This window comes from Ursus arctos, unplaced genomic scaffold (assembly GCF_023065955.2).
Source record: "Ursus arctos isolate Adak ecotype North America unplaced genomic scaffold, UrsArc2.0 scaffold_1, whole genome shotgun sequence".
In the NCBI taxonomy this organism is placed as follows: domain Eukaryota; kingdom Metazoa; phylum Chordata; class Mammalia; order Carnivora; family Ursidae; genus Ursus; species Ursus arctos.
In genome coordinates this window covers 34,368,400-34,383,993 of record NW_026622763.1, presented here as the reverse complement: position 1 = coordinate 34,383,993, position 15,594 = coordinate 34,368,400, and the positions used below count along the sequence as shown (strand labels likewise).

Sequence of the window (15,594 nt, the reverse complement as noted above, 5' to 3'; positions counted from 1 at the left end):
GCTCTCACTAATCATGTGCAACTTCCTCTCTGTGTCTCAGTTTTCTTGGCAAAATGGAGAAGTTGTACTTGACCAGTGTTTTCCAATGTCTTTTAGCAGTTGAATAGCTTTTTACAATGAAATCATATATAAAGTCCCAATGTAGAAAACAGAAATGCAGAGGTGTTTGCCTGGCATGGATGGTAGGAATGCAGGCACTCCACCAACTCAGCCTCCCTTCAGTGTTCTCAGTGGCCTGGAGGTATTTCACAAAACCTTTGGTTTCTGCAGAAGATAATTTGAAGATGCCTCAAATAATTTATTAGCGCTTAAAAATTCTAAAAAATGTAAAACTTACCAACCATCTGCAGCTTATAAATACAACAACACAAAAAGGTGCTTTGCATTAAAATGACATTAGAACTTTTGTACAGCCTGTTGCTTTAGAGAAGGATTTCCAGTCATTTGTGAAAAGGAGTATTTTAAATTTTCCTTAAGGCTTTGGGTCACTGAAGTCAGGTGAAGAGTCTCTTGAGAAGGCTGATAGTATATCAAAACAGATGTGAGATGACAGATGGCTCAATTATTGTTCACAACTCTACCCCTTCCCTGCCCCAACCCCCAAAGGAATATAAAAATGAAGGAGAATGCGTGCACTGAGCATAAAGGGAAGGGGCACTACTCTTCTGTCTCCTTTTCAGAACTCTGCCAAGCTCTGAAAATAAGGATGGAGAGAGGTCCATGGTGGCAGTAGCTGGCTTAGAGAGGCATTCTTTGCATTCTACAGGTAGATAATTATCTGAAATTGATCAATGCCAGTTTAAAGAATTTTAGAACTGTAAATTCCATAGAGCCTTATGATCAATCATAGGCAAATAGACTCCTCTCTCTGTGTTCATTTGCCGTGTCTTTGCTTTATTCTTCTCTTGTGTAACTGCGGGAAACTTTCTGGCTTATCAAAATCCTTGCACAGTCTCCCCACCTTATGCATTCAAAGTCTTAAGCAAATATGCTAAACAATCTTATGCATGCAGAAGAGAAATCATATTTTCCATATTCTTAGAAATGAAACATTCCTTTGGGCTTGGGGAGAAATGCTTCTTGTATCATGAATTTAACCTTCGAGCACCAGGAATGCAACATCGCTACCAACTGGTTGAGTGTTGATGATGAAAATGAAGAGGGCTTTCCCCTTTGGCCAGCAGCATTGATATGCCTGGGCAGAGCATTCGTAGTTCCTGGAGTCTTGTTCAAGAGCAAATCAACTGTGAATTGTAGGGAAATTGTGTTGCTGCTTCCCAGAAAGAGCATGGTTTATTCATATGTTTTGATTCCCTCCTGGTATGCTGTGCATTATCAAGAGAATTTGGCAAGGTAGGTAATAGTGAAGGAAGAGCTGCATTTTCAACAACAGGTTTGTTTTTGTTTTAGTTTTGGTTTTGGTTAAATAGCCAAAACCTTCCTCCATTCTACCCAGCTTATATTTAATACTAGCCAAAGCCTGTTTAAAACACTTGTGGCCAATGTTTATTACACTGTGGTCACAGTGCTGTATGTAAAGTGGTTATTAAGTACTGTGGTTATAAATCACTTGAGAGCCCCATAACATTTTTTACTGGCTTGTTCTGTTCTGTGTTCCTATTCATAGGATATCAATAACAAGAGTGACAGCTGACATTTCTCTTGCTAAGAGGTCTGTCCTAAATAATCCCAGCAAGAGAGCAATAATTGAACGTTCGAACACTCGGTCCAGCTTAGGTAAGATGTTCAAATGTGAGAGTTGTCCAAGCTATGCTTTCGGAGGGGGATGACACATGTTTCGTTTGTGCATGTCTTTTCCAATTTGCTCCCCATTCTGAACGGGGAAGTGCTGATTAACTGAAGAGAATGCTATCCATGGAAAAGAAGGGAACAGAGTCCTACAGCAGCCAGAGCCTCCTCTCTCAGCTCTAGTCAATTAGTTAATTAGTAGTCTGGTGGGAAGAACCCTCATTGGGCTCTCCTGGTCTGTTATTGCCTAACCACGTGAAACACTCATCTCCACTCTGCCCCAGCTTCTCAATGAGGCTAATGATCTCTGTCATACCTGACTCACGGCTGACATGAAAAGAAATGAGATGTTCAACCTTCTCAGATCTTTAGAAGAAAGCTAGATAATGATGTCTTAGTGTTGCTTCTGCTGCTAGCTGGTAGTACTCAGAATAGTCACATCTTTAAGTGGAAATAGCAATGAGTATTAATAACATGCAGGGAGTTTAAATATGTCTTTCCTGGAGCACAGTCAGAAAGCATTCTGAAATTCACCGCGATGGAGAAGGGGAAAATGCCGTTATTGTTACAGGATTGCAGGGTGCTTGCCTCACGGAGTAGAAGAATGAATCTCGCAGGCACAAAACGGTGAGGTGAAAGTTTACGAAGTGAAGGTGAGAACAGAAAGGAAAGAAAAAAAAACTCTCCAAAGTGAGAAGGGTCCCGAATGGGTTGCCACTGTGGGCTTTCACTGGCAGTCTTTAATTGAGAACTGACTAAGGTTAAATTTTGACGTCTCTGCCACTGATAGTACTCTTTAGTTTTTCTCTGAAGTTTGGTCGTTTTCAGTGGTCCAGCTGTAGCTGTTACAGAGATATCTCTGACATTTAAGATAAATGAGGTAGACCTGTTAGTCTCATTATATTCTCTCACCTCTGGTTTTGTATGCTGCAGCATTTTCCACATCTGGGATTTTGTGAGCCTGAACACATAGCCCACTGTGTGAGCCTAGTCACATAGCCATCTACCTATCTCTCCCTACCTAGCCCCACCTGTCCCTTACTCAGCATGTGGTTAGCTACATCAAGCCATGTATGAACAGGGCTGTGGACGATGCAGTCACCATCCACAGAAAAAAGTCCATGCTGCTGGGTAATCATGACATTCATCTCAAAAGCCTGTTTTTGCTTTCTGTGATTGCCAAGGGTGGTAGAGTCCACTTATAACTTTCTAGGAGTCTCTTTTGCATTCACATTCTGAGAGCAGTTTGTTTTACTCCTCTCTTCCTCATGGGCAGGGTAAGAAAGATAGGGGTCTTCTGTATCACAACATTTTCTTAAACTACTGATATGATTGTGGAAAACAAAAAAATTCCAAGATAGCTTGCACGCCCAAACAACCCATCAAGAATTTGCTGGAGGCTGAATCTTGACCCTGAGCCAAGAATTGCACAGATTAGAAAGAGGCTATGAAGTATCATCTCTATATTCCTGGCATGGATTGGCACATGGTAATTGTTCAATAAAAGTTTGTTGGATGGTTGCTTAATGAAAGAATGTTAAACATACCAATGGAATAGTTGTCAGTCCTCGGGAGGACAAGATCCTGGGCATCAGTGGTTCTTCCCTTAGTTCAGTATTTAGATCCTTCACATCCAGGGTGAAACACTCTTAAAGATACAGCATTTTGACCTTGAAGAAGTAACAACATAAGAGTTGATAATGATGAATCAGATTAGGTGACTGAGTAAAGTTAAATGCCGTGGGAGACAAGGATGTCAAATTAGATTGAAGATTTCTTAAACAAGCATCCATTGTCTGTTCTCCTGTCTTCCAGTCTCCTTTTCACTCCACAAAATGCCTTTGACTTTTAATTACTCCTTCCTCTGATGTATAATGAGAGGCTAAAAAACACTTTAACGTGGACGCAAGGTTGCCTGACTCGAACCGTCTACCCAACCAGGGGTCCCAAGGATATTCTTTGAAGTCATTCTGTATAATTCAGTCACCTGTTTCAGTCAGTGGAGTGGAGTTAGTGTAAATATTGAGGACAAAACAAGGTGAATTTCAGTTCACTGGTTTTTCCCTTTGCTTTGCAAATTCATATACCTACAACCATTAGAATTAATTTAATGGCAATCAATTATAATAACCACTACATGAGGCACTTAGGTCCATTTGCCTGCTTGTTAATGCACATTTGTACATTCCCCATCACATATTTATTGTTATGTGCTACACATTATGCCAGACTTAGGAAGTACAAACATACCTATGAACTACATTACCCATAAGCCACCAGAAAGAAGGGGCAGATGGTTAAAGTGCTGTCTGATAATGGAATTATGAGCCAAGAGCTAGGGGTATAAAGAGAGAACGGTAGGGAGCAAGAGGTATCAGAGAAGACTTCGACGAAGTTATAGTTGAGCTGGTTCTTCAAGGCAGACAGGAATGTACAAAGGCATCAGCATTTGTATAATTGGTAAACAAGTAGTTTGTGCAGAGAATGCTTAGAAAAGGAGAGGGGGTTGCGTGGTTTGAAAGCAACAGGGAAGAGACTAGAAAAGTAGGTTGAGGCCAGTGTGTTAGGGCTCTAAGTATGCCTTGCTAAAGAAAACTCCAAAGTAGATTCTATGAAATGTGAATTCTGAAGGATACTAATAGTTGTTACATCCAAAATATTTTCCGTAGTCAAATTTGGAAATTTGGATTAAACAGTTGGCAGTCTTTACTGCAAGGCTTCTGAGGCCATTAAGATACAAAGGGTAATGCATATTTGAAATTCCAAAAGAAACTATTAGAGCCTGCAGTATTTGGGGGGAAAAAATCTTTTTCCACTTAAGATATCTTAAGGGATTAGTGTTCCAGAGTACTCACTTTGGAAATTGTTGCTATGAACCCAAAGGAGTCATTGGAGTAGTTTAAGCATTTGGTTATAAGAAAGATCACAGGTGACAGAGACGCTGGAGAGAGATGGGTCTAGATTGGTCATGGTCGAGTTCTAGAAGTGTTCGTTGAGGTTCTTCCAGTATCATCGTCCATGACTTCTCAGAGGCCCATTTGTCTGGAGTAAGATCATGATGAAACTTCCATTGGAACCTTCTAAGAATCAGCATGGGAAATCAAAGATTGCTGGGTTTGCTTAAAGTTTTTTTGTTTTTTTTTGTTTTGTTTTTGTTTTTTTAGAAAATGAGCTATGTAGATATATATGCAGTTCTCTTTGTCAGACATGCGGTTTATGGATTGAATTCCAAATACATATTACCAAATATGGACCCACTCTAGTATATAGTGTGGCCTCTGCAGCCTTCCTGCTTGCTTGCCTGAGCCCCTCTTCACTCATGCCAGAGTACCCATTGCCTAAGAGTTCTTTGTTGGCTAAGCCTTGGATGTGCTTGCCCTCTGCACGGGTCAAAAACCATATTTACCTCATTGCTCATGCGAATAAATAAGGCTAGGTATTTCTGTGTTATTTGCAGTGTGTGCCTCAAGGGTTCTTTGTCCTAGAGCAGTCCAGTTTGCCTCACTACCTTTTTGCTACTTCAGGAAACATTGTATTCAGATTTGAAACTTAAAGCAATGCAGACTTGTTTTACAATAGTCCTGGCCAGGAGTTAAACCAAAGGCAATTTAATGACAACAACAAATGGAGAACATACCCCAACAGCCAGAGGCTGAAATCTACTACAGTACAAATACACTTTATTTTCTGAACTTCTCTCAAAAGAAAAAAAAAGTTTTAACTGTTTTTGACATGTGAGAAAAAAGGGACAGGTATGTTATTATTACTAACATATGTAGTATGTGACTTCAGAAGAATTTTGCAAATGAGCCTAATTGTCCAAATTCTTTACCTAAATGTCTTGGAAGCTAGTCATATTTCAAAGCTATATAAAATCTTTCAGAGCATTGGGATTGGATCATATGAAAAATGATAGCTATGTTCACTCTGGAAATTTCTCTTTCTAATACAAATCATGCATTAAACTTCAGTGATTTTGTGGGCAGAATTTTAGGCTATTATGCAAAGCTCAAGGAAATAGAGTTACAAGATAGTCCCACACACCCTGTCAGTATGTTTGGTTATGGAAGAGAGGATTTTTTGGTGGATGACATGAACTTGAATATATACTTGATAAGCAAAACAAATCATGGCATTCTGGTAGAAACCCTTTTCAATGAGTATACTTAGAGCAACATCACCTCTTTCCTAGGCCATCTTTGAAGTAATTTACATTAGGTAACTTTGTCTACTTTGTGTAATTTAAACAAGGTTACAACATTGCTAGGTCATGCCTATAATACATAGGCCAAAAATAAAAATAAGTAAAAAGCAAAACAAGATCATCTCTCTGAAAACTAAGTAGTCTAATTCAGACTTTGGACATGACCTAATAAATTAGATGATTTATAAAATATATATGAAAAAGTTTTTTATGTTTCAGAAAGCCAAATTATGTTTTTATAGATAATCTGCTTTGTTTTAAAAAATAGCTGGATTGCTTCAGACATGAAGAATAACTAGATTTTTTTACTTGACCAGATTCATGCAGAGATTCAGGTCACTTGGCTATTACAGCCAGTTGAATAGATTTTCATTCTCATGGCATTTCAGCATTTATAATATAATTGCCTTAGGTTTTTTTTTTTTAATACTGGAGATTATGCCTTAGAACAAGTGTACTGACCCTAATACTTGAATTAAGACATAACAATATGTTAGTTGTAAGAGTAGACCCAGACATTTAACCCTGGATAAAAAATATGCGTATCAGTCAAAACAGATGAATTGTGGGATTTTTAAAAAACTTATTTACAAAATATTCATATATAAATTGTTTATTGGTTGAAATATTTCAGTGTAATTTGCTTTCCATGTGATGTTGCTCTACACATGTATTTCAGTTCTTTCCTACATGTGGTTTCAGCTTTTCATAGCTCAAGTAAAAGTTCTTTAGAACAAAGCAACAATCATAAACAACCTAGCTATATAAATAGCTAAATTTCAGGGCAAGTGTAAGAAGTGAGTTAAGAGAGCCATCTCCATTTTTTTCACCAAATTTTTGGTTTTATGCAAAGCTCAACCCATCTCTCTCTTTAGAAAAGATCTTAAGAGAAGTATGAAATTCAAAATGCTCTGTTTTTGCAATATAGACAAACACCTGAAAGGAGTACTATGTTTTTAAATATAAGAACTAATTAATAAAACTATGTCCTGTTATTTATTTTTTCTCCTTTTAGCGGAAGTGCAGAGTGAAATTGAAAGAATCTTTGAGTTGGCAAGATCTTTGCAACTGGTTGTTCTTGATGCCGACACCATCAATCACCCAGCACAACTTATAAAGACTTCCTTAGCACCAATTATGGTTCATGTGAAAGTCTCATCTCCAAAGGTAATTAGCTCATTTGTGCCTTAAGGATTAGAAGCTCATTTCCCTTGAAATATTCTTTGCTCTGTGCTTTTTTGTTAGTGGTTAGGGAGAATATCTTATTGAGACCCTTTTTAATGGGCAGTTTTTAATTCCCACAGTCTGTATACGTGCTAGAAATTCTAGGATAGCAAAGAAAGAATAGCCATTGGTTTAAAGAAGGTCACTCTCTATTGTGGTTCCCCAGCCAGGCAGTTATGCAAGAATGTAATAGAAACAAAAAATTAAGAAAAGTGAGGGAAAGTAAGTATGGCTTTTCAGAGACGTTAGGTTCTAAATAAATTTCTTGGGTCATATTGATTCTCGTAGCACCTATATTCTCTCCCCAGTTGAGAGAGTACGTTGTTCAAGAAAGGTATATACATTTATCATATATAAAGTCAAACATCAAGAAAGGTATATACATTTATCATATATAAAGTCAAACATCACTGTATACAGCATCTCTTATGGAAAAGTTACAGACGCTTACATATGTGCTCAGCTTGGGTTCTTCAAGGAATAAGGTATTCTGTGATACAGTGGAATATCTGCCACATGTCTTTATGCCACAAAGGTAGATAAAAATAAAAGTAAGGCAGCCTCAAATTGGTCTCTTTTGATTTGGGTGTTCTTTCATTTTTAAGAAGTGATGATGTTCTAAAAAGTTAATGTGAAATAGATATGCTAGGGAGATACTACCTTCACAATTAGTTTATTTTTAACGCCTCCAAGAGTGCAACTTAGTGCTGACATGCCGATTCAGGTTCCCACCAGAGCAGTAGTCACCCCTCACGGGGGGGGGGGGTGGATATCAAAAGAAGCTGTGTTCTTCCCCAGCCCCTCAGCCTCCCATCTCTGCGGGCACTGTGTCTGCATAGGACGGACTTGGGAATCCTGACCAAACTAGGACCTTTTGGGAACCATTAGAATGGATTGAACTTGCCTTGACCACCTGGCGGTCTCTCTGGCCCAGAACTGAAGGGGAGTCAAGCACCCTTCACTGCAGCAGAATAGATTTCAACCTCTTTCACCCGCTGCCCCAGTCACCACAGGGTCATGAAGTCTAGGAACAGGGGCTCCTGTGGATGTACGCGCTGAGGTATCATAGAGCCTCACTGACTAGGACTGTTTTGGGATGAGGGCTCTGTTTCAGCTAAAAAAAATTAAAGGGAGAGGAAAGTATATGGCAAATGTAGTCATAGCAGTGCCCAAATGACACAGATAACTCACTGGTTTGTATGGAGCAATATGCCAGTGCCAACGTTGTGCCTCGATTTCTATCATGGAATCTTCTTATTAATGTAAACTGGAGCACCTCAATAATTATCAGTGACCAAAAGGACCAGATACATAAATGACTGACACTTGTCCGATATTGAGATAGTGAACTAAAATATTACTTAATTGACTTTGGACATAAAAGACCTGCTACAGATCAGTTCCTCCACTTTTGCAGGGCTCTCTTTGAAATCTCTGAGTAAAATCTAGGGCGGGAACTTGAGATACCACCAGGACCCCACACGGAGAGAGAACAGGATGCACATATCAAAACCAGTATAAATGAGAGCCAGTGTAAGTGGGTGATGTCACTATGGAGTTTATATATATGATTTTTCATATTGTATTTCCTCTCTATTATTACTCAGGGCCAGCCAGACTGTAAGAAAGGTCTTGGTTTATTCATTTTTCCTTTAACTCATTAATTCATGTCTTCTTCTATCAGGTTTTACAGCGGTTGATTAAATCTAGAGGAAAGTCCCAAAGCAAACACTTAAATGTTCAACTGGTGGCAGCTGATAAACTTGCACAATGTCCCCCAGTAAGTACCATCATTTTTTGTCTTAGTCATTCTTTGCCGGGACAGGAGAGGGTGGTGTGTTTTTTGGTTTTTGTTTTCCTATTACCATCGTCATTTTTGTTTTAGAATGATGGTGACTATCTGTTATCATAAACATACAGGGTTTTTTCGAACAAACTGCTGCTGTCATGTTGGCTACACTCAGGCATCCAGAACTGGGTGGTGTCTGTCATGTAAAAAGAAATGAACCTAGTGTCCAGTGCCCCTGTCCTTGCCTGCTACCTTGATGGCCTCGCAAACACTCAGCAGACTAATTAATCCAGTCATGGGGACACATTTATGAAAAGAGAAAAACAAATAAAACATACTGATTTGACTTTCCTTTAATTTTTCTGCCAGAAAGTTCCAATAGGCAGAAAAGATGTGACCTTGAAGGTTGAGAATTTATGGGAACTATAAGAGCCCTGTGGTTATAGCAGATGAAGACATCAGGGTTAAATAAGATGAAAAATCATATTATAGCAACTTTTGTCCTGGTCATTGCCAGAAAACAACTGCTGAGTTGAAGCCAAGAAAATGGCAGGGATTTGGGGATGGGGGTGAGGGTAACTGCTCTTCCATGGGTCACCAGTGGCTGATCAATGTCTACTGCTCAGCTGATTCACTACTTCTGTGCCTGCGTTTCTCTAAAGAAAATAACTGTCTTTCCCACTGATTTGATTTACTAGATTTTTAAATATATACTTGTGTAAGGATCATTTATGCTCTGTGGAAGCATAAAATCTAATTCAGATGTTAGAGAGACAATACAGCATGGCTGTTAAAAGTATGGACTCTGGAGCCAGATTGCCTGTGTTCAAATCTACACTGGTTTTGTAATATTGAGCAAGTACCTCCCTCACTGGGTTGGTCTAAAGATTCAATGAGTGAATATGTCTTAGGACAGGGCCTGGCACATAATAAGCACCATCTAGGTGTTTCTGTTAGAATTATCAGATCTACTTTGCATTCTGCCATGCTTAACCTGTCAGGCTCTGTAAGGATCTGTTCCTGTCTGGTTCACTGTTATAGCTCAGTCCTTTATTACGGTCGGCCCACAGTAAATATTTACTGAATAAGTGAATGAATGAAAGGATGAATGAGAGGCAGTAAGAGTACGATGCATCCTTTTACCGGATGCTTATTAGATAGGCCAGACACGATGCTGGATGCTTTACATAGATTATCTCTAATCTTCACTATTACCTAGTGAGGTATTATCCCCGTTTTGCAGAGGAGGCTACTGAAGGCAGAGAGGTTAAATGATTTTCCTAAGGTCACACAGCAAATTAGGATTAGATTAGATCTATCTGACTCCAAAGCCAGTTTCCTGTCCTCACAGTCCCACCTACCTCTATACCTGGTTACCTGCCCGCAGATAATTTGGATAAGTTGAAGTTTGGAGTGCTATGTTAAGAAGTCTGACTTCACATTGTCTATGAACAAAGTCCACTTACAAAATGGAATGTGTAACTCAAGTCCTGCGTGTAAATACAAGAATGTATTTTACCCAGCCATAATCCTCACCTGCTAGAGGAAGTTAACCTTTACTGAGCAGCTACCAAATGCTCGGCTATGCTATTGTTTCCAATTTTTAGAACAGTCTTATAAAGAGAGTTGTGATAATTTGGGTCTTCCCGGAAGCAGACCCCTAAATGGAATTAGAAGTGCAAATTTATTGGAGAAAATGCCTGTGAAAGACTCATAGAGAAAGAGGACAGAACAGGCTGGAAGAGCCTTCCAACCAGACCAGACTGATCTCATGAAAGAAAAGAGGAAGGAAGGAGAAATGAATAGGAGGAGCCTCAGACTGAGACACAGCTTTCTTGCATGTTTGTCACATGTTGGGCAGAACTGTTCAGGCTCTAGGTCCCCGTGCTGTTCTTAGGCACTGGCCAGGAGCAGCCTGTGGAGAGCACGGCTTTGGCTCGGACCAATTCTGTGGTCATTCCAGAAGGTGCCACAGTCCCCCCCAACCCCCGTCCCAGGCTGTCTGCTAACTATACTCATCACAGCAGGTTTTCCAGGAAATCTGAGCATAGTCCTCAATGACCACCCTAGTAGATAACATTATCTTTACTTTCTAGAAGGGAAAGCTAAGTCCCCCATTGAGAAACTTGTTGGAGGTAACAATTAGTAAATGAGCCCTAAGATTCAACCCTAGATCTGTCTGACTCCAACAAACCTCCATTCACTGTGCCACGCCACCTCTACACAGCTGTGTGCTGTGGGTAAGTCTCTGGCCCCCAAATTTGCCGTGCAAGTGATATCTCCAGGACAGAACAAAGACCTCAAGGGGTAAGGGGGAGGTAAGGAAATTGAGGGAGTTGAGAGGGAGAGTTCCAGTTCAGGCAACCATTGGCCAAGTTCATACGGTCCTTCAGGATGGACGTTCTGCTGCCTGAGACCTCATCTGGAACAGAGAATCTTGGTAAGGCAAGAGACATGGAAGTCCCTACTCTCTGGACATTGGCAAGCGAGTTCCTTTCTTTTCTGTGTCTGAGGGAGAGGAGGTGTCTCCCTCTTTTCCCCTCTTGTTGCTATTAATGGAACTTCCTGTTTGCTTTTGTTATGTCTAAAAGCATCCCCACCTTCCTTTGTTTCCTGAGTCAGTTAGCAAAATCTCTTCAACCAATTTAGGCTTTTGGGAAACAAAACCCAAGAAGGGAAACCAAGAGCGGGCAATTTCCTGCCACAGCACCCATCAGCCCCCCCTGCCAGACAAGGAAGCCCAGACCCTGCCACCTGCGTGGGGAGTAGAAAAGAAAGGGGGAAAATACAAAAGGAAAAATACTGACAATATCTTGAAATTTGTTGGCCATGTCTGTCTTCACAGATGTAGATGGATCTATACTGTGCAGGCAGCCTAGTTCTGTGAGGTCCCTGAGGTGGCTGCAAGATCTGCAGAAATTTTGGAGCAAATCTGGGTGGACTGGAGAGTAGTTAGGCCTGTCTAATTTCATTGGACAGAGTGAGCAGACTCACCCACCAGGAGCAAGGCATTTCACAAGTCTACGCAAATGCAATGCCGGAAAGAGTGGGATGGCTTTCTAAGTGGTGAGCTCCTAGTCTCTGGCGGTATTCGTTTGGAGGCAGGGTGGGGGAGGAGCGGGCTCTATGAACAGATGCCAGAGCTGTGGGAGGACTCGCCTCTGGTGAAGACTGAATGAAGCCTGTGGTATCTAAGACCCTTCTCAACTGTAAGACTGATTCTGTCTCGATTTTGGAAGTCATCAGTGTAGAGATGTTTGTGAAAGCATGAAGGCTGTGGAGCCCAAGGAAGAGGAGGGTATAAAAATAAGCAGAAAATATATCAAGTTAAGTGCTATCCTCATTGTTTCAAAATGTCATTAAGATAGATACTTCTATGGAGCGATCCTTGGGCATGGCCAAGGACATGGCATCCATGTCACTGTATGGTTAAATAAGACAAACTGAAAATATTTAGTCATCTCAATTTTGTGTGGCTCACCTACAAAAACTAAAATACATTCAGTGAACATTTAAATGTTAGGCCTGGGGTGCCTGGGTGGTTCAGGAATCCCTGGGTCCTGGGATGGAGTTCCGCATGGGGCTCCCTGCTCAGCGGGGAGTCTGCTTCTCCCTCTGCCACTGCCCCTCCCCCCTGCCCTTGCGCATGCATGCGAACACTCTCTCTCTTTCTCAAATAAATAACATCTTTTTTTAAAAAAGCATTAAGCCTGTTACCTTGCTAGGTGCTGGGGATTCAAAGGCATGTTTCTGCCTTTGAGGATTGCATAGTCTAATAAGATTACAGTTGGCCTTGGACAAACAGCCGCAACAGACTCAAACACAGAGAACAAACTGGTGGTTGCCAGAGGGGAGGTAGGTGAGGGGACAGATGAAATAGGTGAAGGAGGCTAAGAGATACAAACTTCCAGTTATAAATGAACAAGCCATAGGGATGAAAAGTACAGCCTAAGGAGTATAGTCAATAATTTGTAATAACTTTATATGGTGACAGATGGTAACTACGTTTGCAGTGAGCATTCTGTAATGTATATAATTGTCATATCAGTGTGTCCTGCCTCTGAAACTGATAGGTCAATTATACTTCAATTTTTCAAAAAAAGATTACAGTTGGCTAAGTCAACTTTTAGCAAACAATTCGGTAGATCATAAATATCCCTATAGATATTACTTTATAAATCTCTTATAAATTAAAAGAGTGGTTTAGATCAGGGTTTCTCTAGCTCAGCACTATTGACATTTTAGGTTGTAAAGGCTTTGTTGCGGGAACCTGTCCTAGGCACTGTAGAAAGTTTAGCAGCATCCCTGGCCGGTAACAGCCTCCAAACTGGGACAAACAAAAATGTGTCCGGACACTGCCAAATGTCCCTTGGGGGGAAAAAAAAAATCACTCCTGGCTGAGAACCACTGGTTTAGGTTAATACAGACACACGTTCTGGTGTGTATAACATTACAGGAAGTCTTAATAAGTGATTTCTTGAGATACATTTTAGGTGAATTACACTAGTTTCTTCTTAATTTGATCTTTTTCTAAGAACAGTTTTTTAACATTTTTTCCTGATGATTTTTAGAGAAAATACTTGTGTCCTACTAAAATTGATGTATTTTAGCTGCTGAGAGGGTTAACAATTAAGTTGTGTATATAATACAACGTGTTACTTCTGAAATAGCTGGAACCAAGAAAATAAACGTGCCTACTTAAATGTAAATAATACTGTGAGGTGTCTTAGGATTTATCCGCATGTCAGGAATCTCAAACAGCCTCATGCACTGGGAAAGACAGCCTTGCCCTATTATATCTCAGCAGCAAATTCCTGTTTTATGCAATTGATCAGATAAACTGAAATATTAAACAAGCCGTCTGGATAAGTAAGGTTACTTTGTATTTAATATTTTCTAAACACTGTTTACATTATTAAACATGTTCATTTGATATTGTTTGAATAGCATTTGTAATGCTAAGAAGGAATTTTACGCTCTATGTTGGCACATGTGAAAAAGATCTTTGGATTATAAAAATGAGTAGTAATCTAAAAATGTGCCTGCATTTGTCCCTGCTTTACTTTAAGACCATAATTATAATTGTCACTGAAAGACTGGTGATCACTGTGTCATTTTAGTTCCTCTAGGAGAATTTACCGCTTGCTTAATTGGCCACTGCATCTCCAATCTGAAAAGTCAGCAAATTATACTGGCAGAGTCACACATTGCTAAGAAATTAAAGGCAGCAGTCTTTAGAAAGGGAAATCTAAAATAGTACTGAAAAAAAAGCTAGCTCTCTGTAGCCAGAAAAATGAATCCTAGACCCAGGGATTGTTGAAGCAAAAAGGAACCTTGAAGAGCACGCCATGTAGTATTTCCTGGAGCGTGTTCTTCCCAATGTGGGCTCCATATGATGTCAGCAGGTGCTATGGGGAAGGAGCTCTGATACCAGCAGTGTTTAAGAAAATGCTATGTAAACAAAGATAGACTGGACTGCGGTAGAGACTGCAGAAGCCTTAATAAGCTAATGAGTATTTTATATCTCCCTCAGGGTGGTGTACAGTGTTTCCCTTACATTTTCACTATTGACCCATTTTTCCACAGATCATCCTGTGGATTTAGTGTTTCATGGAACACTTCTGGGGAAGGACTGACCCAGTTCAATCTCCTCATTTTTCAAATGAGAGAACTGAGACCAAGAGAGGTGAACTGGCTTTCCAAAGAACATAAGCCTTGGCCAAAATCAGCATAAGATAGTGAATGGCAACAAACTGGTTATTACATATTCTGGAAAGAGAAGCATGGGTTTCAGAGAGAGAGAGGGGTCAGCAAACTTTTTCAGTAAGGGCCAGAAAGTAAATATTTTCGGTTTTGTGGGCCATACGGTCTTCTTCACAAAACTACCCAGCTCCACTTTGGTAGCAGGAAAGCAGCTACACACAAGATGTAAATGAATGGGAGTGTTCCAGTCAAATTTTGTTTATAGAAGCAGGAGGCAGACCCTATGTATCCAGCCCACCAAAGTTGCCACCCTGTTCTAGGACAAGGCTTTGGTCATCTGTGTGCAATAAACTTCCCTCAAACTTAGTGACTTCAAACGATGACCTCTTAGTGGTATTCCTCTGGTGGCTGACATGGTCCCTTAGCAGGGATGGCTGCAAGGCTGGGCTTAACCAGCTCTTTCTCTCCACGCGGTCTCAGGGCCTTGCCATGGCATCTCTCCAACAGGGCTATAGGCTGCTTATATGGCAGCTCCCACGGCTCGAAGAGCCAAGTATTCCAATCTCTTAAGCTTAGACACTGGCCTGAGATAATGGTACAGCATCACTTCTACAGCATTCTGCTAGGCAGAGGAGTCACAGGAGCTGCCCAGATTCAAGCAGAGAGGACAGAAACCCTTCATCTCCGTGCAGGGAGTGTCAAAGAACTTGTGGCCATGTTGAATCTGCCGCAGACAGTTCTATTCTGGAAGAGGGAAGGCTTTGCTTCATTGCTTGCTCTGGATTCACAAGAAAAAAGGTGGGATGCAGACAGAAAAGGAGCCAATGAGACTAGGACCCATTTTTTTTTTTTAATATGACCAGCCTGAATGTTTAATTGGAATATCCATCTATTCACTATATTGTGAGATTCCATTTTGTTTCTA

The 15,594-nt window shown here is 40.4% G+C and overlaps 1 protein-coding gene across 1 annotated transcript in view; it reads left to right on the top strand.

Moving 5' to 3' along the window:
* CACNB4 (calcium voltage-gated channel auxiliary subunit beta 4) overlaps positions 1–15,594 on the top strand; it is a 238,636-nt gene that overhangs the window by 214,309 nt on the left and 8,733 nt on the right. Inside the window, exons 10-12 of the mRNA XM_026492797.4 lie at positions 1,628–1,737; positions 6,969–7,120; positions 8,862–8,957. Coding sequence (XP_026348582.1) covers positions 1,628–1,737; positions 6,969–7,120; positions 8,862–8,957 — 358 coding nt within the window. The remainder of the gene's footprint in view (positions 1–1,627; positions 1,738–6,968; positions 7,121–8,861; positions 8,958–15,594) is intronic.